At 30.3% G+C, this 27,633-nt stretch overlaps 1 protein-coding gene across 50 annotated transcripts in view; it reads right to left on the bottom strand.

Annotated features, from left to right (window-relative positions):
* The window catches only part of LOC106880734 (uncharacterized), a 207,169-nt gene that overhangs the window by 61,574 nt on the left and 117,962 nt on the right, over nucleotides 1-27,633 (bottom strand). For 14 of the 50 annotated variants that reach the window (XM_089354285.1, XM_089354286.1, XM_089354295.1 and 11 more), the window contains 2 exons: nucleotides 16,941-16,985; nucleotides 10,355-10,390 (listed from right to left, as the gene is read on the bottom strand). The exons of 14 other annotated variants lie outside the window; for them this stretch is intronic. In XM_089354285.1, coding sequence (XP_089210411.1) covers nucleotides 10,355-10,390; nucleotides 16,941-16,985 — 81 coding nt within the window. Of the gene's footprint in view, nucleotides 1-10,354; nucleotides 10,391-16,940; nucleotides 16,986-25,382; nucleotides 25,389-27,633 lie in introns of all 50 variants that reach the window. 22 more of the 50 variants (XM_089354306.1, XM_089354267.1, XM_089354289.1 and 19 more) reach the window with 3 other exon arrangements.

Here is a 27,633-nt window from a genome sequence, read left to right as displayed (position 1 = left end):
AATCATTAAAAAAAGTATTTCCCCATGATATTAACTTCCTCTTAGGTCTATTCTTCTTTTCATTTTTCAATATTCATCAATATATTCAACTTTGATCAACAATTAAATTCTAGTCAAAACAAAAAAATCCAATTTCCTCCATCCTGCCAGCACATTTTTAAAAATTTACTTCTTTTATAAAATAAAATATACATCAGCAAATACAACCTTGATAAATATTTAATCTATGGACAAAACATTTTCAGCATAATAATTAAAAAACTTAATCAGCCAAAGGTAGAAAATAATGTTTAATTACTGTAAATAATTTTGCATTAGTAACATTAAAATAATGAAATTCACAACACCTATAGGAAAAAAGTGCCATTAAGTTGGAAAGAAAAAAAAAATTTGAGACAATATTTTTTAATGAAAAATGATTTATTTTAAATGATATTTATAATTGTTCCTAGCATAGGCACACGGTCTGAAATTTTGGGGAGAAAGTTAGTCAATATTATCAACCCCAGCACTTTCTTTATCGACTCCGAAAGAAATGTGACTTTTGCAGGATTTGAACTCAGAATGTCAATATTTGGAAGAAATACTATTGAGGCATTTTGTCTCACACTCCAGTGATTCTGGCAATCAATGTTAATAAACATAGATGCAGGTATAACTGTGAATATGGAATTAACTACATTTCCATGTGGTTTTGACTTCTATCTCGTGGCATGGCACCTTGAACAAGTGTCTTCTACTACAGCCCCAAGTTGACCAATGTTTTGGTTGTGGAATTAGTAGAATTTGACAGAAACAGTATAGAAGCCTAATTTGTGTGCATGTGTGTTGTGTAACTGTTTACATTGTCTTTGCATGAAACCTATGAAGCAAAAACGGTGACATGCTGCTGACATTCACTTCATTGCTCTAAACTTTTGAAGACAAGTGGAATAAAAACTTCCTCACTTCAAAAATGGCAACAGTTAGTGACAGGAAAGACATCTGGCTGCAAAATAATGCTTAACCCTTGCTAGCATGGAAAAATGAACGAATAGGTGAATACATAAAATGCATCACTATTTAATTTTCTCTAAACACATCTTGAAAATGTATCACATTTTATAGTTCCAAATCCATAAAGGTGCAAGCCTCACATGCTCAAAGAAACACATTTTTATTATTACATAAAATGTAGTTATTATGCAAATAATTATAATGTATTCATCATTACTTTCATATCTGATTTTAGACGCTGGAAACATTCTTTCATATATCTAATACTAGCATCATCAGAATGTTCATTACTGGATTAATTGGTGAATGCATCGAAACATCCAACTAGTGTTTCTCACTTCAGTAAGCTGCATGAGAGAATTAACACAATATTTTTACAGCTGCATTCAATTTCTATTGTCAGCTAGAAGGACAATTTGACTCAGGTGTTTATAGTAACATCAGTAAAGTGGAATTTGCATATGTGCCAGCAATGTAAGAGCTTTACAAGTCCATTCTATGACACAGGTTCAATTCTTCTTCAAAACATTTCATTTTCATACTCCTTATGTCTACAACCCTCCTTCATAACTAATAGTTTTACCGAAGAATGAACTTCACAGTTTAACTTGCCTTCAAATGTGTAAATAGGACATTTAGATACGAAGACACATAAATTTTTCTCTTGCCATAACTCGAGTTAACCAATGCTTTGTGAGTGAAATTTGCTAGTTAGAAAGTCTGTGGAAGCCTGTTGTGCGTGCACACTCATCCAAAGGTGCTAATTTGCATATAAAAAAATACCTTGTTATTTAAGAACTGAGTTGCATCCCTTTATGTCGAATGTAGCATTTCTAGTCATATATTTCACTTTCAATGTGAGTCATGTGGCCAGGTTATAAAGCATTCACACATTCTCACTCATTCTTAGAAAAAAAAAAAGAAAAATATAATAATGAAACAGCAACTGCTAAGTTTGGCAATCTTGGCTGTTGAAAAACATCATCCTATTATAAATATATCATCCCATGTTGAGAAAATAGTATTCAAAGTCTGGTAATTAAGATATTCAGTCTCTGTTTTTGACATTCAAAATAGTCTGATATTCCCTAATTGCTTAGTGCAGTTCATATTTTGGCACCTCAGTGTCAGATACATTAGTCTCCTTCAGTATTCTTTTAGAAACCAATATTCACTAACCATATTACAAAAGTACAAACACAATTTTTCCACAGCTTTTGTATCTCCCAAAAATATCAAGAAAAAAAAAAAATCTAGTTAAAAGCATTGGTCTCATTGGTCTGAGTACAGGTAAGGAATTTCCAGATAGTTTCTTCTGTAGAGCAGAGAGAGAGAGAAAGAATATCTGAGTCATGTACTTGTTACATGTACAACCTAGATGTTTCTTTTTTTTTTTTTTGGTGGGGTGGGGTGGGATTCAGTCTTAAAAGCTTGATATGGTACCACATGGGCATATGCTTTTAGTAAAGAACACATGTGTATGAGAAGGCTGATGTTTAGTAATATATGTTTGTTTTAAGTCTATATTCTACAATGAATAACTAAAGAAGGATATAAGATTTCCTGCAGAATCATTATAGCATCAAACATTCAGTTCTTTACATTCTGATTTCAAATTCCTCCAAGGTCAATTTTGCCTTTTGTACTTTTGGAGTCAATAAAATAGAATACATATCAAGTATTAGAGCCAATATAATCATTTAATTCCCCTCCCCTCAAAATTGCTGGCCTTGTGTCTAAAGCAGAAACTGTTATTTAAAAAAAAACTATTTTGACTATTTTTACGACTAATGTTACAGCTTACATTTTTTAAAAACTTAATTTTGCATTTTTTTCCCAATATTTTTATCACAATCACAAAGATATTTATTTTAAAACCAGTTCATTAATGACAATCTTTTCAGAAAATATGGCTATTTAAAAAAAAGAATTATTGTGTAGCTGAAAACAAACATAATAGGGTTGCTAACAGTAAAAAAAATTTTTTAATCACATAGTTTAAATAAAATAATTTAAAATTCTCTTTGGAATTAAATGATCATTTCTGAAAAAAAATGTATATAAAAATAGTATATACTATTAATTCACAATGTTATTAAAATATTTTTTTGAAATAAATATCTAATACTAAAAGACTGAATAAAGTTACCTTGCGATCAAACACACAGATAGAAAATAAAAATATCAAATAAAAAAGATGTAACAAATACATATATACTACGACTATTATCATCATCTGAAGCTCATTATATCAAAAGTACATTGCACTTAAATGGAATGATATTAAACTGCATTGACTATCAAAATAGAAAAATAGCAGGCAATTTCATAAACTTCCTTAATATAGATATAATACTGGTCACAACAAAGACTAATGTAATAAAAAATTACGAAACAAATTCTAAGCAAACAACTTCCAATTTCAATTTGAATATATGTAAAAATCCCTCATTCTTATTTTACAGTTCAGTGACTGTTTGCATAAACCACTAGATACAGAACACTAAAAAAAAAATTTAGTTTAAAAAAAATACTTGGGGAAAGTGCATGGAACAGACATTGGTGTATTTTGACAAAATTATATGAATTATTTTATCAAACACATCCTTTTAATCTCAGTTACTAAACATGGCTCCAGACCTAGAAAATTTATTTCATGGTTCAGCTACATAGATCTAACTGCAAAATAGTTCCGGATAGTGAGTGCTATACTACAATTTAAACACCACTCTCTCTAATTTGTTTGGAATATTGGAGAAATTCCTCAAGAAAATGTTTTCGTTTGCATATTGTTTGATACATCAAGCAAGGGTAACTTAAAAATATAAGCCACTTGAAGAAGTAGGAGCGGGATTGAATTGTGTATGGCAAAGTTTTCACTCCAATTTATGAATATATCATCTTTAACTCTTAACTTCTACAAGACAATATGGCATGGGATTTCATTGGTGAGCCAGTCCTGAAATGCATGATATTTACATTAATTTTGAAAGAAACGAGAAATTCTCTAATGCAGTAGTTCCCAACCTGGGGCCTGCAGACCACCATTGGTCCACAAAGGTAGTACTGGGGGTCTGTGAACTAAATTCAAAATTTCGTGTGTATATATATATATATATATATATATATATATATAACCCATGTTCTCATACTGAATATATAAGATGCAGTAAATATTTTCTGCGGATATATTCCTGGAATTAGCGCGCCAAAACGAAGACTTTTGAATTTTACCATTAAGCTGTAATTAGCAGAACCATATGCACGCGCACCAATGGCGGTGGGCAACTCTGTATACGATTCTGATGATTACGGTTCATTACAAATCAGGCTGATGAGGAATAGACAAATGGTAAGAATTTGTTAAATCCGAAACTAGTTCCTGTTTAATAATGCTTTTTTAGGTGATTTTAAATGTCTTGCCTGCTCACGTTTTTGGTATGCTGCTATATTTCATGTTGAGAACAATTTAGGTCTTAATAGACACAAGATGTGATCTATTTCAGAGCGCATTAATTGTCCACGTTAGTGGTCGACGTTATTTTTCAAAATGTACCTTAATCCCCTGAGATTGCAGATAATATTTCTGAATCTCTTTGATTCTTTAGATGTGCTGGTCTCCTGATAATTAATCGATATTAATTAATATATGACTAATTACCAGATTTTATAATAATATATATATATATATATATATAAGGATAAGCATATCAAAAGATAAGCATATCCCAAGATAAGATTAAAAGATGACAAATATGTCAGTTACTAGAAAAATATTCACTTTGCTGATATGGTTGTTTGTATAATCTACCTGAAGGTCCAGGGCCACTGAGAGAGATTTTATGTGGTCACTCAGCCTGCTAAGAGTATGCTAAATCTCCCTAAATTACATATAACTATTTTGAAGTAAGAAGGATACACTGACAATGTGGAAATAACAACCAAAGCTCCCTCAAAACACACCCTGCTATTTTTAAATAAAGAGGAATACAAAACAAAAACAGATTGATCACAGCTGGAACATTTTTATCTATTTGTGGATAATGGAAAATTATTCCTTTATATTTAGGAGAAAAACTAATGCAATAGTTTATCTTATATATCACATATACACATACACAGGTGTATACATGTGTATATGATTCATTTAAATAACTATAAGATTACACATACATATTCTTAACCCAAACAAGCAACTTCAAATAACTGCTGTATATTCATATGTGCACATTTATTAACATACAGGCACATACAAATCTATGTGTGTACTTTAATATACACCTACTACACACACAATGTAAGTTAGTGTGTGAATGTGCTTGCACATATTTTTTTGCCATTAAAATCTAGAACATTATGGTCATATGTTCTAAACAACATCAACTAAAAAAAATATATATATATATAAAGGAAAGCTTCAGATTGTTGTGGTACTCCCCCTTTGCCCAGTTAAACTTATATAATTCTGAAAGCACAAGTCAAATCAATACACAAGATTAGAAAAAATTGTGATAGATAGATAGTAGTATTTTTACCTATACTACTAATTTACAAAGGATATAGTTAAAGAATCCTGAGGTTCAAACAGCATTTGTTAGAATTAAAATAAATAAATTATTGCAAAACATTTCATATAGAATGATATATTAATCCAGTTTATTCAAACTGTTTTTCAATTATAGTATTTCTAAAACATATAGCTTAATCCAAGGAAATTCTGGTTTATCTTATTTTAGATTATCTAGTTTGTTTTATTTATATTTTCTCAATGTGATGAGACTACTTTGGGCCAGTGTTTTAACTTTTCAAAATCTAGCAATAAGTAGTAAACCAAAGTGCCAGTATTGACATCTTGGCAGAATGAACTTGATCTTATGTCTAAAACACTGTTGGCTAAATCAATAGCAAAAAAATACAAAAATGAGGGGAAACTAGGATGATCAGAAAAACAAAAATGAAGTAGGTGGTGGGGACAAACAAATAAAAACTGATTAGGTATAATGAAATACACATGAAATATAATAGTAGCAAAATCTTTTTTCTTTTTTTATATGGTCAGGTATCTGTATTTTGAAAAACAAAAGCGCATAAGTAAAACAAGACAGAAATGAAACAAAAAGTAAGAAGTATCTCAAAATAATATTATTAAGTTGTAAAGTTATGGTTCAGTTGAAGAGCAAACATATCTTGAAATGTCTTAAAAATATATATACTACTGTATTGTTTTAATTAATTTACAATGTTATAAAATATCTTCTATTTGTTTAACTGAATTCAGATTTGATCCCTATTACTCAGTGGTTAAAAATAATTTCACCTAGGCAGGAAAAAATTATTATAAATACCAGAATATGAAAATTCAATTAATCCTCCAGCATTCTGATTACTCCTTCAAATGAAATGCTAATTTATTTACATTGTTGCATTATTTCATAGCTTTGAAATTTTGATGATGTGACATTTTATTTTTAGAATGACATTAGGATAGGTGTGCTAGGTTGGGTCAGGTTAATTTGAACATAGGTAGACTATTTAGGCTAGGTATAGCCAGTTTAAATGTTAAGGGGGTTAAATGATTGAGGCAGGGCTCGAGCGTGCTAAAGCTATTATGTTGTGTTCTAAGGTATGATACATTACTATTTATCTTGGTCTACCTGGCTGGCAACACTTCCATTTTACAGTAGTAGGAAGGCTATAGTAAACAAAAGCTATCATTCTATACTAAACCAGAGAGGAGAGAAGGCTTTTATAGTTTTTTTTGGTTTTTTTTTTTGTAAAATAGTGGATATCAATACCACAGTACAAAACAGAACTATCAATGACAAAATGATCAAAGCTAAAAACAATCTGAGCAGTAATTAAACAGAATTATAAGGCAATAAACAGAATCTCATAAGACATCAAGTCTTTTTCTGCTCTTATTAATGTCACTGCCATGTAGAGTATAACAATGTAATGCAATGGATAATGACAAAAGATTACCCATTTGTAAACTGAAAAGGTGAGTAAAACAAGAAACTAATGAATGGTATACCTAAATGATAGGGAGCTTAAAAAACTGCAAACTTTAAAGAAGTGTTATTAAAAGTTGTTGGTCATGATACATTTTTAAGCTGTGATTTACTTAAGGGTTTAGGGTTGCAAGCTGCATGCTTCAGTGTCAATGAAAATGTATAAAAGTCAGAAAAATATTTTATCTTGTCAGTAAAAAGTTATTGCAGCCTTTGAAAATTGGAGCTACATTTTAAGCAATGCATAGTTTATGGGATAAATATCTATTTTATAAATATCTAAACTGTACTGTGATTTAAGATTTCTCAATAAAAGCTATTTGCTTTAAAAGCATCTTTACTTCATGCAAGAAAATTCCTACAAATATACAATTACTTTATAACATTTTTTTTTGATGATTAAATTGCTGCTTAAATGACATGATTATATTCCATCATATTAGATCTCTTTTTTTTTTTTTTTTTATCAAATTATGTAGATATATAACTCATGTTTGTAAATCTACATAATTTAACCTTAAAGTTTTATTACAGCTCCAAAAATCAATTAGCAGTGAATTTGACATAAAATTGCTTTTACAGTATAATCTTTCAGAATGTCTGAATACATTTTCCTAACATGTGGATCAGGAATTTTATAAGATATATCAATGAAGTTCAATAAAACTACACATTTGTTAAAATCTTACTTCATAGATTTTAAAATCAGACTGAAGGTCTGATTTAAAAATCTGTTTCCAAAATTGGGAAAATTATTTCTTTCACTTTCAATATAGAACAAATTATTTTATTTGAATGTAACAATTGCTCAAATCAAAGAAAAAATATTTAAAATATATTTTAGATTGAAATCAAAATGTTTTCAATCTAAAAGATCTGTGAGATTTTTAGTCGTAAAGGGAAGATATGTGTTATTTGCCAACAGAAAATATCCTTAGGATAAATCACTTAACCATCTTATTGGGGATGGAACAAAAAAGTATGAAATCAACTGTTTAATTATTCTAGATTCCACAGGAAACTATAATTATATCAACTTATTTCAAATTAAAATAAATACAAATAAGGCTTTATCTGAGAAAAACCTAAAATAGCAATAATAATTTCTATATGTTCAAATTTTTAATTCCACATGCTTTAGTTTAGAAATTTATATTCTCAATATAGGATATTTGTAATCCTAACCTAATTTATCTCTAATTTTTATTGTATATACTTTCTTCACCTGAGCTGTGTGGAGATTTTCAATTGTCATGTTGTTATACAATTATGTCAAAATCAATACCATGTAACATATCAAAATATTTGTAAACGGATAAAGCATGAAATTTATTGCTTTAAGATGACATTGAATTAAATAGCTAAAGAAATGAAAGAATGTAATCATTAGCATAAATGCAGGTCTTTACTCCCAAATATGAGGTATCTTCTCTCCTCATAGCATAAACAAATGTCAATCTTTGTTTTAAAAAGAAAGATCTAGATTAAAAACAATAGATTTTCAGTATAGTTTCACTGGTTTGGGTGCAAAACAAAGAAAAGCTAAGAAAAAGCAGAGTAAAGGCAAGAAAAATATAGTTAGATAAGAGAGAATGGATGAAGGAAGCTGAAAGTAAGTTGGCTATTGTGAAGAGAGAGAAGACAGACTAGATGGAGCAAACAGCCAGTTATATTTTTTTTCCTTTTATTGATTTGCAGTTCTAGAAAACGGCTGTAGTTCAATTTTTCCCTAATAAAGAGGATAAAATTACTGAAAATAGTTGTTTCTGTGTACTGAGTAGAATCTAACAGCCTAAAACAAAAATGTATTCTCTGCAACAAGTTTCATTTAGTGGTACAACCACACACGTAAGTAGCCTTTTGCAACTAGAAAATCTTGATAAATTTGTTAAAACAATCCTTCAATATGCATTAAAACATAATGAAAATACCTTCAAAATTTTTGTTTTGGAAAAACAATCTGTAATTATATTTATAAAAGAAAACAAATAAATTTGGACAAATAATGAACAAAATTAAATGGATGAAGACTCAAACAAAAAAACTTATATGATTCAGAAGTTTAAAATTTGAGTATCCAGTGGGATACTTGCTTTAAATTTTCTATTGTATAAGTCTTTTGAGCTGGCATTCAATTAATTTTAAATAAAAGAAATAGTATCCTCATGTAGGAAATTCTCTTTAGAAATAATACTAAACATGGAGAAAGAAAGCTTTTTTTTTTATAGTAGTAGAAAGCAGCAGTACAATTAGACAGAAGATAAACTAATGATTAACTAAAATGATGTTTTTAAACCATGTTTTAAAAAATTATGAGGGGGTTATATAAATTGTAAGATTTCAGATTTTAATGGAAAGGAAACTATTTTTTTAAAAACTTATTTGATTATTTTAAGATTTGAATCTATTCTGATAGGATTTATTGCAACTAACCTAAATACAATAACAAAAATGATGAAAAAACAAAAAAAAAAAAACAAAAAAAAACACCCCACTACTAGTATATATTGCAAGAGGTATTTCAATGAATAAAAAAAAATTACCATGAAGAAATCAACTGAAGGGGTGGTTCAAAATAAATTACTAAATATTTGTTGTTCTAGTAAAATAAAAATATCAACTTTAAATCTTTCTCCCAACAAAAATTGAAAGTCCTAAAAGGAATGAATTGATAGAAATCATTTCTTGAAATTAGTTCACAATTATGACAAGAATGTGGAGAGAGGTTCAACAGAAGCTTTTCTGTCTTCTTAGCCAAAGCTAGTCAACAATTATTGGGATAGCTATTTGTCCCTAACTGTTTCTTGTAGCACATAAGCAAGGCGGCCTTACAAGACCATCATATCAAACACTTACTGGAAAGTAATATCAATTTTCCTCTGTTAAAATACTGGAAGTGATATGGTAAATATTAAACTGAAATTTACAAAGAAAAGTTTCAAATAATTCTACAGTACACAAAAATGTGCATACCATCCACCCATATATATATATATATATATATATATATATATAATATGTATGCATGTGTATGCTCCTATATAACAAAAATATACTCTTTATATTTCCATAAACATTCTACTCAATATAAAGAAACAGAAATGGATTAAAGCAAGTACACAACATCAAGAGAAAAATGTTCTGAAAGAGGTCAAGTTTTAGAAGCTTGGGAATTCAAGATAAAACAGTTAAAAGACAGCATTTTAATGTGTTCAATCAGCAACAGTGTGAAAAGTAACGTGCAAGGTCATGCATCAACAGTTAAAATACTGACAACATAGACTACAGTGCAAGGTCACCAGAGTTACAATATGCTACAAACTGCATTTTTAACAGTGATGTGGTACCTGATATCGTTTACCAAAATGAAGAGTGCCCAAAGTCTGTAGAAAACAAAAAAACAAAAGGAATCAAGTCAAAGACACAACACAAGGTGTAGACTAAATGAAATGAAGAGATCTACAGCATACGAGTGATATATTTGTTGACAAGAAGCCAAAACAAGTTCAACTGTATGATGCCTTGACAATATAGTATCACCAATTATAGTAATAAAGTGCATTATTTGTGAGATTTCATAAGACAACAACATGCACAAAGACAAATATTAGAACAAATTTCCTTTCTTGCTAAAATTTAAATAGATTTTTATGCCATAACATTATTATTATTTTTTTTTTTTTCACAAAAATATTTTCAGAATAATTTTGAGTAATTCTCACGCTAATTAAACATGTATATAAAGAGAGTTTGGGACTTTATCCCACTGAAAGCTACAATAAAATTATAACATGGAAACACTAACTTGATAAGTAGGTTTGTTACTATTTGAAGAAGACCAAAAAACTTCATGCTAAGAAAGAGGTTTTTCAATGAATAACTCGTTCTATATGGTGTAATCACTAAAATTAAGGGGAACATATGCGTGCCTTATGTGTGTATGCAAATACATTATGTGACTCTCTAAAATATAAAACTAGAATGGATGGACGACTGAAAAATTTGAAAGGTTAATGATGCAGTAATTATTCTTTTAAAAGTTGGTAAATAGAAAGAGCTGTACTAATATAAAATACATCCTTTGAATGATTTAATCATGAACAGTAAGACTTGTTCTGTGAATATCAGTACCAAAAAGAAAATTGTAAATTAAACAATGAACTAAAATGAATTTTTTGCTTCTGAATTAGAGGAGTGTTCTATTGATTTGATTTGAGAAGTATTTTAGGAAGCGACAATAATCAAAAGATCCAAGTGATAGAAATAGAAGATAATTACAAGGTTTGAAAAGTTCTGAAAGTCTAAAATTTTTATAGAAGTAATAGTTGCACACAGCATATCATTTCATGTGACGAACTCCTCCAAGAATACATTTATGATGACTAATTTTTTAATATTTTGGTAAAACAAAACTAAAAACAAGATTTTAAAGAGTCAAGAAAATATGAAACAGTATCCCAATTTAATTAAACTGCTGATGAAAATGGAATAGTAAAGAAAAATAATATATTTCTTTATTTCAAAGGGAAATAACAAAAGAAACTCAGACCAATAATGAATAAAAACTTTAGGTTATAAACTAAGATCTAAGATTTTAATGTACATAATTTGAGACAGAAAAAGAGAAACCATCTCACTGATATTAGTGGGTCTCTGAAATTGTCTGAAATTGGTGCTTTAAAGAACTTTCAGGTATTTGCCTAAAATCAAATATGTTGGCTTTCCTACAAGGAAAAACAGAAATTTGTTTTAATGAAGACGACAAACAATAGGAATCAAATAGTAAGGAATTCTTAGTCAAGAGCAACTTGTTTTTGCAGTAATCAAGACGGAGATTCCCATCCAGGTAAGTCGACTATTTGTTATATATCCAAATATAGTTAGAAATGAGTGCTGCAGTGTTTCAGAAAGAGAACAGTGGAGTGGTTTCTTCATCTTCATTTAGACAAGGTGACTATGATTTAAAAACAAGGGAAAATAAGAGTGGTGCATTCATTGGAACCCCAACATTAGCAATATAACTGAAAGATACTATTGAGAATCAAAACTAAATTCCAGATAGTTGGTAAAAAGTACACCTACACTAAAAATGTGTATGTGTGTGTGTAAAATAAAAACCATAAATTCTAAAGGAATGTTTGTAGGACATTAAAAATAGGAATAATAATTTCTTAGGCACTAGAGTGAGAAGAAATAGGTACTCGACTCAGTACATTACTGATATTTATTTTATGTATTAATATGTCCACTAACTGTGTCCCACCTCTCCTTTCTCATATCTCTACCACTTGTATCCAACTACCTCTCCTTCCTCTTTCCTGTCAAATCACAATGCTTAAGAGGGAAGGGGTTGTGCTCTGACAACTTTCCTCACCCTCTCTGATTCTGTCATCACACACTTTTGACATGCTCTGACCCCTTATCATCATCATCTTATCTCTCCTACACACACCACTCTACCCATCCATATAACATAGCACTGCATCTCTTCCTCCTTTCCTGATACCCTTATCATTCTAACTCTCTTTCACTAATCTCCTGACACTGCTTTTTCTCCTTCCTATTACTACTGGGCCATCTTATCACATCACTTTACCCACCATGTATAACTCAGGGTGCACTGCATTACTCCCCCATATCCTACCCCCTATCTCTCTCACACACATTTTCACTTTCCTTCCCATTACACCCTTCCCTAACAGTCTTTGTTAGTTGCTACCCCCCACCCTCTCAACAATAAACCTGTGTAATTCCAATACAATCTGTCTAAGACCCTGATGAACAGCGTAACCTATGCTGGCATAACAGACGGACTGAACCACCCCATCACTGGTATCACCTACTCAACCTGCTCCATTATCTTGTCCACCCACCTCTCCTTCATACTAATAATACCTGACATTACTCTTCCCCTTCCATCTGTTTCTATTATACTCACTCCAACACTGTTCTCCGTTATTCTCTCCATCACCATCCTCTCATAATAAATCTGTTCAATCCAGTACAGAGGATCTTTCACATTGCAAACTGCAAGGTGACCCTCAACAGTGATGGTGCCACAAAAATCACCCATTACACATTGTAAAGGATTGGTAATTGATTCAAGTTGCGACAAGGCAAGGCTTGAGAATGTTCATTTGTCTTGCTAACAGCAATTCCACCTCTATAGTGCTGGTGCCATGAAAAACGGAGTCAGTACACACTGTAAAATGGTTAGTATTATGCTAATACTGAGACATTGGAGCAAGATGTGATCCTCTAACCCAGTGAATCCTGTTAAACTATTCTACCCATAAAAGCTTAAAAGATGGATGGTTGATGACGTAGTGGAAGAGATAAAAGAAACTTGCAATATTGATCTTACACTCTGAAGTCCAACAATCTACTCTAAATACTATTTGCATGAGGAACAGAGACATTTTAAAATCCATGCTGGAACAGACTGGCTTGGTTATATGACAATTAGTAATTATTGCTGTGTGAAAGTCAATTAATTAAATCTATAAATTAAACATCTATGATGTTAAGGTGCTGAACTAGAGATCATATAATCATACTTCACACCTTAACATAAACATTGCACCGAATTACTGGGCAGTACCTATAACTGTCTCATAATTTCTGGCTGACAGCAGTATCACTTCTACTTCAAAGTTCAATTTTGAAGTGGGATGGGCAACTAAATGAAAAATAATTAATTGCATCTAAGTGAAAAATAATTGATTTCTATCTAAAAAGTTGTGTTAGTTTCTCAACTTATTTCTTACTCACAACTTTACACTGAATAGAGTTATACATAACATTTTCATCTCTAGTTGCTAAGGATTTTATGCACAATTATATACAAGGTGCTGAAAAATTCCTGGCTTTGGGTAAAAGAAAATACAGGAGGATCAGTTAATTATTTTATTCAACACATTCACCTCTCAGTTTCACACACTTATTGCAGCAGTCTTTCAGTTTTCCTAAGCCCTGTAAAAGAACTTGGAAGGTTAGGCTTTCAACATTTGTTCTTACTGACCCCTATTTTATGGCTGCTACTGTATGTATACACACACACATACATACACATACCAATGCACACGGACATCTCATATTTTACTTTTTATTCTCAGAGAGAAACAAATGCTTCCAACAGAGGTTACATTACTCAAATTATTCTTCTATCTCTGAATCTTAATCATTCTCCTAAACAGTAGATCTTATCTACAAATTCCAAGATTTTTACCCCACAGTTTTCAGCTAATTTTAAAATTTAATAGGAATCTTCAATGTTCAATTATAAAACAAGTTGTAAAACTGATACAACTGATATTCTCTTTGACATGTTGATGGTTATTACAGTTAATTTGTATTAGACACCACTACTTGCCTTAAAATTTCAAAAAAAAAAAAAAAAAAGGAAGAGAAAGTCATATGAATCTAGGTTTCAATTTTACCAATTAAACCCTCATAATCATCGGTAAAATGTCTTATTTGATGGAACCAGATTCCCAAAATTTACACACAATTATTTTGCAGGAAATGTTTTCTCAGATGTGAAATATTTATAAAAATAGACCATAGTAATGTAAAGGCCCAACAAACTTCTAAAGCTAAACCAAATTTGTTTAATGCAAGGCAGTCTCTTCCGTGAATCAAACTCTTGCTCATGTCATAAACTTAATATGTTCTGTTATATTCACACTAATATATTATTTGATATAGTTTTGTGTGTGTGTGTACTGTTTTGCAATCAGTGTTACGCAAAACTAGCCAATCAAATGTGGTTCTAAGGAAAATAACCTCACAACCTAATTTGTTGAGAAATTTAAAAATCCTGAAACCAAAATAAACAATTAGGAACATTTTTCTTTAAACAAAAAATGAGAAAAACTAATTAACATTTGTAAAAACCTAATTAGTTTTCTTTCCAATCATATAAAATACAGTAAAAGAAAAAAATCTCAAAACTAATTAAAAGCTATTGGTAGTTCGTGTAAAATCTCCATAAAGCACTATTCTATAAAATTAGAGCATAAAATGAGACAGAAAATCCTTGAGGAAATGATGATGCGTTACTATGAATAGCCATAAATGTTAGGAAGAAAAACATCAGAGAAAATGGAACTTGAAATTATTTTGAGATCAATTAGATCAGTGGTCAATTTTAGAAACTATTGTATATAATTTGTATTAGCTTTCACACAATCAAACTCTCTTTCGTAAATATTAGAACTGACCAGTACTTTGTCAAAACTATGTTTGTGGCAGCATTGTCAATCAATGAACTTTGTAGTAAAAACTTTTAGATTTAAGTAGTATCACACACACAAAGACTGTGAAATATTTATGAAAAATAAAAGTCGAAAACAAAAGTGGCTGATGTGTTCATATAAGAGTTCAGTTTTCTATGAAAACATAACCTCAAAGCTCATAGTAACTAGTTTGAAGGAATTTTCATTGGAGCATAGATATTTGAGGTTGTAGACAAGAAAGATACAGTAATAAAAGGAAATCTTTTGCATATGCAACAGTCCATCTTAAAAACTTACAGCTTAAGGAAAATAACAATAGAGTGCACTCTCTTTAGAATGATTTGTTTGAAAGAATTTAGTGTAGACAGAATAATGTCCAAAAGCAAGACTACTATCTTCTTTCTTTTATTAGGATTTAAAATTGTTAAATATTATCTTGTTTGAAATACCTAATCCATAAAAATATTCAGGTCAACTTGACTGAAAAATCTCAACTATATATTCTCTTGAACAAACTTCACACTTTATAATGAGAAATTAATCTTTGATGGTTAAAAGCCATTAGACATGAAAGCAAAAGAAATCCATGTCACCCACAACTGAAGAAAGTCATTGCCAAGCACCCTGTTCTGAAAGGAGGGCAAAAAAGAAACAACAGTAATTATCAGTAATATAACAAAACAATACGCTGCCCAGTATTCATAAACATTAAAATCAGTGAACTTTGTAGCAAAATCTTTTAGATTTAACTCTTTTGATACCAACTTGCCTAAAACTGCCTCTGACTGTCTTGTTTTCAAAAGTTCTGAATTAAAATCTTCCACCAAAACTTGCCCACAATTTATGTTCTTAACACTAGCTTAATGATAACTAAGTTATTTTACTAAATTCTTATATTTAAAATTAATTGAAAGAAACACAGAACATCTCAACAGAAATATGGTAACAAAAGGGTTAAGTAGTGATTTATAAAAATATAAACAAACTAGTTTCTGTTATTAATGTACTTAAAATACTAAGAAACTAATTCTTGCTATCATCTGATCATTCTAAAAATAACCATAATCCCTTTCTCTTGTGAAAAGTTTTTAAAAAAATGAAAAACCAATAAAACAACACATATATTGAAGTAAAAACAATAGAGAAATCTAATATCAAAGAAGCTCGAAGATATCAAGACGGCTGCTAAGTGTAACAGATAAGATTAGAGGATTTTAAAATATTTTCAATTTAGACATGAAAATAAATCTATGCAATTTATATTCATAAAAATTCTATATCAATTAAACTCAACTTTTAACAAGAATTTGATTAATATGATATTTTACAATTGAAAATGTCATATTAAATTTTATGGTGTGAAGAGACTTGTTCTGTAGTAAACTACAAGCATATAAAAGAAAAAAAAAACAAGCAAAAAATAAAAATAATTTGGGGGAGAAATAGAAACAAAGCAACAAATATAAAAAAAAAATACAAGACATTTTATCTGTGATAGTAAATTGAATGCTTTCAGTTGTTTCTCCATTCAGCAGCCTGATATATATATATATATATGTATATATGGAGAGAGCAATATATATATATATATATATATATATATATATTTATATTTGCAACAATATAAAAGAGAAAGCAGTAAAAGCAAAAGTTGAAAAATAGATGTAGTAGTTGGCATAGAGGCCTGCATACCTACCTCATAACTCTCAGCTGGCACTGAAGATAGCTCTTTATCACCACCCTGGCCAGGAGAATGAAGGAGAATAATAGGCTAGAGAATAACCAGTAATAATAGACAAAAGTTGATGTTTCTCATCTAGACCAGAATGCCCATGGTCAGGTAATCAATTTGAACTATCAACTAAAAGATAGCCCAGTTTCAAGAAAAACAATAGGTTAGCTAATAGTCTGTTTAATTGCTAACCCAAATATTTAATACATACCTTACTAGGCATTCAGAATTACAAAATAATTTGAAAAGTAACAAATTCCTTGAAAATAATTTATTTTTGTGGGAGGAGTTACATAAATTATTAGAATAGTATATTTTATTACTATTCTAATAGTCTATGAAGGTATTCTGAGTGAATAATGAATTATCAGTTGTAGGCATAAAAATTACATTTTGATAGTCCGACAATTTTGCAAAGCAGCTTCATATGAGTGTCTCTAAAATATATTTAACTGAGTTCTGATGCAAATAATAGCAGTTGCAATTTAATAGTTGGTATAAAAACAAAAAATAATCTGTTACTACAACTGAAGGGATAATTGATAGAACTAAAAAGCTCAGAACCCAACTAAGTCTAGCTTATATTGAAGTAATAAACAAATTTAAAAAAGAAGAAATGTTTAATAACATGAAAAATTAAAATAAACCATTTAACTGCAATATTATATGATACAAAAGACAGGATTTGCAAGAAGCAAATTGACAAAATTTTGTCATAGCATTCATTTAGCTTCCATGGTTTCTTGAATGTATGACTGAGATAAAGAAGCAGGGTATATTTTCTTTCCTAATTAAAAGACATAAAAACTTACAGACTTAGTATGAGGAACCTAACATTTTTATCATTAATTAATGAAGACTCTATTGTCAACTGATAAACTATGAATTCATGAAATAAGCTTAAAACAAATTTTTAAGCGTGTGAGACTTAATGAGATCAACAGTAAAAATATTAGCAAACAATGTCAGTAATAATTACTTAGGTTTTAGGAGTCAAATTTGTAAGGATTCAGAATTGGAAAGCAAAGTAATGTGTTTGCAAAGCAATATTGATTAGAACTGGAAAGTTGGTCACAGACAGATTCATTGAAAATCTGTTGCCTAAATAGGACATTCACTACAAACTATATTAATAAGGGGAAACTTATAAAATTCTGTTTTGCTTTCTCTTTATTTGTCTATTTGTATCCTCAGTTTGAGGTGGCAAATTATCAAAGTCATAAGAATGTCATTAGTTGGGTTGCCTTGTTCAATTCATTCTGGCTCTCTGTGTTAAAATCCTATTGAGATCAGTTTTACCTTTCATCCTTTCAATATTGATAAATAAAAGTAATAATTCAATATTGAGCTGATTCTTATTTCTCTTTGTCAATCTCACTCTTTCTCTGACAGCACATGTAATTCAGAGATCCAGCCTTGTCATAGACCGACATACTGATTTGACATGAGAATTATAGTAACGATACATATGCTTATGGAATACTCTATCAGTTGCAAGTTTATTTCACAAATAAGAATGCAGTTGATTAAACAACACTGAATGCTCATTGTCAAAAGAATTCACCATCCTATGCATATGTTTAGAGAAGTAAAACAGCTGAGTTAATAAGGGATGACTTTTGAGGAAATATCAAATCTCAAGTGTGTGTGTACATTGGTTAAGTGAGTTGATGGTGTTTCACATTTTCTATTTTTATTACTATTACATACTGTATTTTGTGAACAAAAGTGTTATTGGTTTCCAGCAAGCCATTCATCAGTTCACTGCATACCTTTATTTAACCAAGGACATGGTCCAAGTGAAACTGAAAACCTATTCTTTAATGTTAATTATATTGTTGACATCAATAAGATGAGTGTTATGAGAACATTTAATTTTATATTTAAATGTACTTTCTGCTACTGAATAAAGTTGAAATAATACTTATTTTGACAGCCAGGTAAATGGAACCAAGCATTGTTAGGGGCTTTATACAATATTAGCAACAAGGAATGGAAACTGGACAGTAAAGTTTGAATCTATTACTATGAAGTCAATAATTTTCCATCTAAATATCACAGCCATTGGGCTCTGTCTTTTCTGCTTTGTCAATAGATTCAACAATATTTTCTTTGCATTTAGTCAGAGCAGCTGTTTTTTTTTTTACATTAGGTTAACCATCTTACTGTTAGCCACTATGACTGTGGTTAATGTGCCTATGTATAACAAACACTAAATATAACAAAGTTTTAATTTACAATGAATTTTATTTCAGCCATATTTAAAATAGATTAAAAGTAAAAGCCTTGTACATATTACAAAACCTATAAATAATAGCCTTCAACTTTTTGTGCTAGTACAACTTTAGGATAACAATTATTTCTTTATTCTTTATGTATAATTTTGATTTTTTACATGGGCACAAGACCATGGATTTTAAGGTTATAGTAGATTAAGTCAAATGTACTACTTGACAAGTACATGTTATATCAAATGAAATTTGAACTGAGAATTTATGGGGGGAGGGGCAGAGAGAGAGAGGGAGATCTGTCATGAGCCCTATGACTCAAAGTCAGAGCTTAACCAGTTTCTCATGGCTTATAAATGCACGAGATTACAACACCACCCACTTCCTGAATGGGATGCTGGTCCACCACTGGGTTAACTTCCCAGCTATTGTTAGAACTCATTTACAACTGAGTGGACTGGAGCAATGTGAAATGAAATGCATCACCTGGTCAGAAAATCAAAACCATGGACTTGATTGAGTACACACCCTATGCACCTTCACCCCTAACCAATAGGCCTTGCACTTTCACAAAACATAATTGAATGCAATTAGATACCTTAAAGTATTTAATATATCACACAACAAAATCTATTAGCTAGTGCTTTCAGTAAACTTTAGTGGTAGTTTATAAATCTCCAGCAAGACTAGTGTTTTAGGGAAAGCAGTATAGTAGATTTTTATCAACTCAAAAGGATGAAAAGTGAAGCTGACCTTGAGGAGAATTAAATTCATTACATACAGAGAAAGAAATAAATGCAACAAGACATTAAGTTAAGAATTATAACTAATGATTTCTAAATACTACTAATAAAATAATATGCAACTTTCCTAATAATTATTAGGCATGAAATTTAAGATTTAGTGGGAGATGGAAAACAGAAAATTGTCATGCTCATGCCTTTTCCAAGAACAATATCAATGGTAAGTAAAAGAAAGTCTCCAAAATGGAAATCAAAACTAGGCTATGTGGTTAGGTTGCCAGATACATGCCATGGTGATGATACTACTACAGAATTATTGAAGGGAGGGGAAAAGGTCATGCTGTTCAATTACAGAAAAGAAACAAAAAGCTCTTTTCTCTCAGTATTGAGCAGAACATGTAATGAAAAGGGTTGTATTAAAGAGTGAAATGATAAAGGGAAATAAAAGAAGAAAACTAACAACACATTAGGAAATTAAGAAAGGCACCACATATTCTAAAAATATGTGAATCCTAAAAGTCACATTGAGAGTTAAACAGCGAACAGAGCCTTGGTAAAACTCTTTTGGAAAAATAAAAGAGGCCCATTAATAAATAATGGACACTTAATTTAAGAACATATATATAGCTATCAATTACCAAATAATTACTAAATAGTAATAGAATTAACTCTTAGAGATAATTTATGGATTACAAAGGATGAACCAATTTTACCATATTCTTGGTAAAATTTCACAAAAAGTCAATGAAAAAGAAAATTTTTGACTTGAGTATGAAAGTTCCTCACAAATATATATCTTAGATTTAAGGCTTCTTTGTTTAGAATATTTCCAATACCAGTCATGAAGTAGTCAATAATTTTAGAAACATGTTCACTTGAAAACACTTGTAATGATAATCTGTAAGTGTGTGTATAGATTGAAAAAAAGAGTAGAATGAAAGAGAGTATTATAAGTGTTAGAGGAGTATATTATGATTGGCTTTGATGATTATAAGCATTTGCAACAGTAAACACCGGTCAACAAAGAATTTCCATTGGGGAGTATATTTGAGTGAACCAGAAAGTACTTCTGAAGCTATCTTCAGTTTTTCAGAACATATAGTTTTTGAGATCAGACCAATTGTATTTTTTTACAGTTAGATTTTGAAATATTTTGTATTTTTTAGAATAGTCAATCAGATCATTACCATTTAATCAACATTCCTCATAGATGTAAAAATCATCCAGAACTTTTCTACTGTTAAAGAAATTCTTAAAAATAAAACCCAGCTAAACTATCACAAAAGATCTATGTATATACTAGATATAGTTTGGTTGCTGTATAGGAGACCAAGAAAAGCAGTGGGTACCACTTAAAATCTGCACTGTTTGATCAAGTGGACTATTTGAATGATTAAAGAAAAAAAATCAAGAAACAATCAATGCTTTGCCACAGACAATGGAGTCATGTAACAAAGGATCACTGTTAAATGCAACTGGCCAGTAAGGTCACCATGTGTCCCATGAATAAACAGTTTCAAATCTGTCCTCTTAGTTGACCCCAAGAAGATATTTTTACCATGTATCCATATTATATTTAATTTAATGAAAGATTTTGTAGAAACAGTGGGTAAAATTAATTCAAAAGGATTTGAATACCATTCCAAGGAAAATTTCCAGATGTGAGTGCAGCAAAGTTAAAAGTGTGGACTTTTGTGGGGCTGCAGATCAATGAGGTTTTAAAAAAGTACTGAATTTGAACAAATACTCAATACACTGGAATTACCAGCTTGGAAAGCTTTTGAGTGGTTATGTGAAAACTTACTGAGAAATAAATTCCCTGTATATAGAAGTGTGATTGAGAAACTCCTTGACACCTATAAAGAAATGGGCGTAATCATCATCATCAATTAACATCCGTTTTCCATGCTGGCATGGACTGGATAGTTTGACAGGAGCTGGTTAGGCAGAAGACCGCACCAGGCTTCACTGTCTGCTTCAGCAGGGTTTTTACAACTGAATGCCCTTCCTAACACCAACCACCTAACACTTCTTATATTCTCATTAGATTTCTTTCTAGAAAATCTTGATGCCATTTGCAAAGAGTACGAAGAATAATTCCATCAATATAGTTATGTAATGGAAACTTGAAAGCAGGGATTTTGGAATGGAGGCATGATAGCTGACAGTTTTGGGATACTCTATCATGACAACTCAAGTAAGTTTATATGAGAAAAGATCATATTCACAATATTTAAAAAAAAACAACTTTTCTAATGTATATTCTCCACAAACATGTGTAGTGTATTTAATTGAATCTACCATATAAAGGTTAAAATTAATTATGTTTGAATTAATCAACTGTAGGCTGTTTCAGTTCAAGTGATATACAAATTCTGCAGAAAATGTTATTTAAAATACCGTAAATATTTTTAAAAAATGAGATTAAAAAAACTGTTACAGTCCAAAAATGCTAAAGAAAGATTTAGAATTCCTGCCAAAAACTAGTTTATTTTTGTTGACCAGTGTTTGCTAAGATATAACAAGTACCTTTAATATTTATTCAATCAAAGGGGATCATATGAATGAAAAACATGTATCAGTATGAAATATACATAAAAATTCATTAAATGACAATATATTTCTCAATTTCTCACTCATTCTTATATAAGTTAAAACGTGAGATATTGACATTGTACAGTTCTATATTTAAGAGATGAAGAATTATTTTCATTATTTACATTTGACGGATATTTGTCAACAAACAAGATGAGGACAAATATCCGTCAAATGTAAATAGTGTAAATAATGTAAATTGACATTGTACTTAAACAAAAAGTTATAATAAAATAATGTTCTAAAACTACAATATATGAAATACATAAAATCATCGAGATCAAAGTGAATAGAAAAGCAAAACAAACAAAAAAAATAAAGCTAAAATACATCACAATGAATTTTAGGAAAATGATGAGACTGGTGCCATATGAATGCTGAAATTATGCTAATTAAAGGCTGTTTAAACAAAGTGCATGATTTTGACGCTGAGATAATGATGTGAAGACATTTTTGTGCCAATAAATAAATAAATAAATAAATAGAACATGATGATATTCCAGAGTTTTGAACAAATAAATAAAATTAGTTTTGCTGAAAAATTTCAAATGTGAATATATGCATGCAAAATGATATAAAGACTACACATATTTAGTGAACAGATAATGCTGACAAAAGAAAACAGTAAAGAAGACACTTCAAAATTTGACACATTCTTACTATATAAAACATTCTCACATATAAAAAGAAATTGAAATACTATCTAAATGAAAATTAAGGACAACAGGCCTTATAGACAGATAAGATAAAAGACTAGTAGCCAATTCTTTAATCATACTGCAACATCAAATCTTGGTAATAGTTTACAAAATTTATTACTTAAAAGTTAAAAAGTATCAAGTAAAAGTGAAGAAAATACTATAAAAATGCATTTATTATTTTAGGCTAAATATATTTCCTTTTTTTAGACAGAAAAAATGTATGTATGTGAATGGATGGGCAAATATACATACATATGAGAGGACACATCGATTGTGCCTCTTGCAACAGGAAAGATACAACGTACATCAACAACAACTGCCTCAAAATGTCACACTACCTTTTCATGAGACATGACATTGTAGCCAAAAATATTTACAATGCTATTACATGAAGGATTGTCTTGATGCTCATACAAAAAGCACAGCAGACCCATGAATCCACACCTTTAAAAATAAGGAATACTGTGGAGCAATCCAATAAAAACAACAAACTTAATGCAAAAACAACAGACCTCACACTGTTTCAGGGGACAGGGAACAACTATCATAATTTATTATAAGTTAGTTGCCCATAGAGATCAATGTCTCATCTAAAGTTGTAGAAAAGATCATCGATGGGGAACTGATGCAGAACTTACAACTTTTGTATCCTGGATCTAAATGTCTTCCTGTACTTATTATCATAGATGCATTGGATAATTAAACAACAGATTTGCATTAGAAAATAGAAGCCCAAAAGTGCTAGAACAAAGCAAACTCACTCACACCCTTCAAATCCAATTAATTAGTGGATACAGTGAAGATTTGCAAAACATTCTAAAGATTCTTCATTTAAATTTCTTGGAATAAACATATATACACAATCTTATATGTACATATAGTAAATACACATACACACACACACACATTATCCAGATATACACACACATATATGCATTTATTAACTCATACTCATATTCACAAATTGCAGGATGTATCACGACTCAAACAAAGAATCCTTGTCACTTTTCTAGTAACTGACTTCAATTCTGCACAGAAAAATATACATAGATACACACAAGTTAGTATGTATACATAATACATATACACGTGATCACTTAGCTGGTGCTTTCTAAAATACAATGAAAGAACCATATTTCTGGGTTAAATTTGAATTATGAAAGTTTCCATTTTGAAAGTTATGATAACCAGATGAAACTTCAGTTACTCTAGTCATGCTTACAGATGTATAAACAGATATGAGTTTGACAGAAAAGAAAAAGTAACTTTCCTTCACTAAAGTTGCCATAGAAATACTTTTTACATGACCCTAAATATTTCACTTATTTAGCAAAATAAAATCTTTTAGTGTATTGAGGAAATACATATTAAAATGGTAATTTCAGAAGAGTGCAATATGTTTACAACAAGTATAAAACAACTGATTTCTTGCATAAACACAACTTCTGATTTATGCATAAGTAAATAAAGGTACAAAATTTTAATTCAGAATCTAAACAAAGAGGAGAGAATGCATCTTATGTTCCAAACAACTATACAAGTATAAAGTGATGGAAAATTAAAACCAGGAATGGAATGTTTCTTTCAAGCATTTTTAAGCTGACCTTAAAATTGACAAACAACTAATTAAGGCTAAATGAAAATTCAACAGAAATAATATTTCACACATACACAACAAATAATTCAAAGACTCAAATGAAATGATTCTAAATGATAAGAATATCTTCCTTTTTTTTTTTTTCCTGTCCAGAATCAATTTAAAAGCAAATTAAGATTTTCAAAATATATTGGAAGACTTAAAAGTAGTGTTTATATTATAGTACAATAAAAATTGAAGGTAGGAGGATTCCAACAAGGTAATGCTAAGTTATCAGTTACAATGCAAATATATTTGAATTTTTTCTTTTTGTATTTTTATTAATTATATTAAAATAAATGTTAACTGTATTCTCCAAAAAAAAAAAAAGAAAAAAAAAAGGAAGATTCTTCTACATCCAAATGGCTTTAAATGAAAAATATTGCTTTCTTAAATTACAGTGAGTAAAGAAATAAATAGCAAGTAGAAACTAAATATATGGGTGAGATGTTTTACAACTATTGTACAGACAATATCAAAAAGGGAAGAATGAGATAACTCACCGAAGCCTAAAAATGTAATATGAAAGAAGTGAGGGAGAAAAGGAGGAAATGTTAAAATGCATTAAATTAAAAAGAGTTCATCAGGATAAATAAAACTTAAATATATACACACATAGCACAAGATTGCATCTAATTCACACTCACTCTCTCACACATAAACATATATATATACATTTTAGCATGCAGGTAAGAGTCCACCAGGGCTCGCTCGGTTTTCATTCCTTTCTATTTATCATAATCCTCCAAGCTACAGCAGAGGAGTCAGAAACCGGTTGTTCATAGGAACTCCTGTGTGCTATTGACCTAGTTCTCATAGCTTGAATCTGCAGCAGAATTAGAGAAGAAATTCCAGACATGGAGGCAAAACCTGGAATTGTGGCCTCAAACTTAGCAAAGATTAACATATTAGTAAGAAAGAAGACAGGACTCTGCTACCATCAGGGAAATGGCCCTGCTTGATATGCAGAAATGGACACGATAGGAATTCCATGAAGTATAAACTATGAACTCACAAGAAGTATAGTAGAATCACAGGTACAATAATAGAGAAGGTAGACTTTGTAATACAGCAGATGTGCAGGAGCATTAAACACAATGAGCACACAGAAAATTAATTCTCTCAAATACCAAGAAAGCTCTCTAGAGGTAGATCTACTAGGATCTCCTGGCACTTTTTTACCCATCTTTTATCATCCAAACTACATGTCCATACTCATTTGGTCCCCATTATTGCACAGTATGACTGATTGCTCTTATACTTAGTTTTCCTCTGAGCTCGTCTATACCATACCATCCATCATCATTTAATGTTCTCTTTCCATTCTGGCATGGGTTGGACAGTTTGGCAGTGACTAGCAAGCCAGAAGACTGCACCAAACTGTCTGCTTTGGCATGGTTTCTAGGGTTGGATGCCCTTCCAAATGCCAACCACTTCACAGAGTGTACTGAACATTTTTTATATGGCCCCAGCAGCAGCAGCAAGATCACTGAGTAACTAGCAAGACCAGACCCCTCAACTGGCAGTGTGCAAGGTGCTGAGGGGTTAGAATACGAACAGAAGGTTAGATATAGGTATCTTAACATTATTCAGCCAGTAGAGTATACTTGCTTCATTTCTGTCCAAACTTGCACATCCTCTGTACTAAGTCCTCATTACTCCTTACAATGCAGCATCGCACTTTGTACACAAGCTCCATACAATCTACCCTTCACCAAAAACAAGACTTCTCTTGTCACCAGCAATAATAATAATAGCTTCCTGAACTTTTTCTACTCTGTTCTTACTCTAGCTACTATGCTTGCTGAGCATCCTCTTTCACTGCTAATTAGGTTACCAATATAGCAGAAGCTATTGACTACCTTTATAGAGTTTCCTAGCATTGAAATGAATTTATCTTGCTACATAGATACATGAATATATATAAATCTAAAATAATGATAATTCTTTTCTTGAAAATCACTAAATGTATTGAAAAATTTTTGGACTTCTGAAGCATAAGTATAATCAGTCCTGATATGAAGGTAATCTTCAAAGTGTGACTACAAGCTTAAATCTATATCTTTTCATAATTATATTTCAAATATAGTTAATGATGATAACAATGATGATAAATTTCTTCAGTAAAATCATAAGAACACATACTGATGAGGTAAAATCACATAAAACATGACAATGAAATATAACATATATGAACTTTTTTTATTAAGTGGCATACATTAGAGAAGTCTGCAACAAACAGATGAACGTTTAATGTGCAAATAGTTTGTTGGAAGAGATTTTATTGTTACCATAAGAGGTTTAGTTAATTATGTAAACTTTTATAAGGTGAAATTCATTCTTTATTATTTCTGTATATAAAATAATCTGCACATTTTTCAGTAATGAAGTAATCTATTTACTTATTTATTTCATACAGAATTAATTAAATTGCATAAAAAGCTAAAAAAAACCCAAAAAACAAAAGCAAAAAACTAATGATATGGTAAATGATCAATGAAGCCAGTGTTGTTAATATACCTGTTACAAACCAAAAATTATTCCTGAAAGCAAATATTACTTGTAAATGCTGTCATACTTCACTCACTCACTCGCACGCACACTTGCATGCACACACACAACCCTTTTAAGAAAGGAAAATCTCAAAATTATACTATAATATATTTCTAAATGGGTTTTTTCTAAAAAATACATTTATATTAAAAATTATACATTTTAGATGCTATCAAAATAATGCATATGCCATAATGTCAG

The sequence above is a fragment of the Octopus bimaculoides genome, chromosome 6 (assembly GCF_046866305.1).
Source record: "Octopus bimaculoides isolate indiv1 chromosome 6, ASM4686630v1, whole genome shotgun sequence".
Taxonomy (NCBI): domain Eukaryota; kingdom Metazoa; phylum Mollusca; class Cephalopoda; order Octopoda; family Octopodidae; genus Octopus; species Octopus bimaculoides.
The sequence above is the reverse complement of the archived record's forward strand: the minus strand, read 5'-3'. Positions and strand labels throughout refer to the sequence as shown.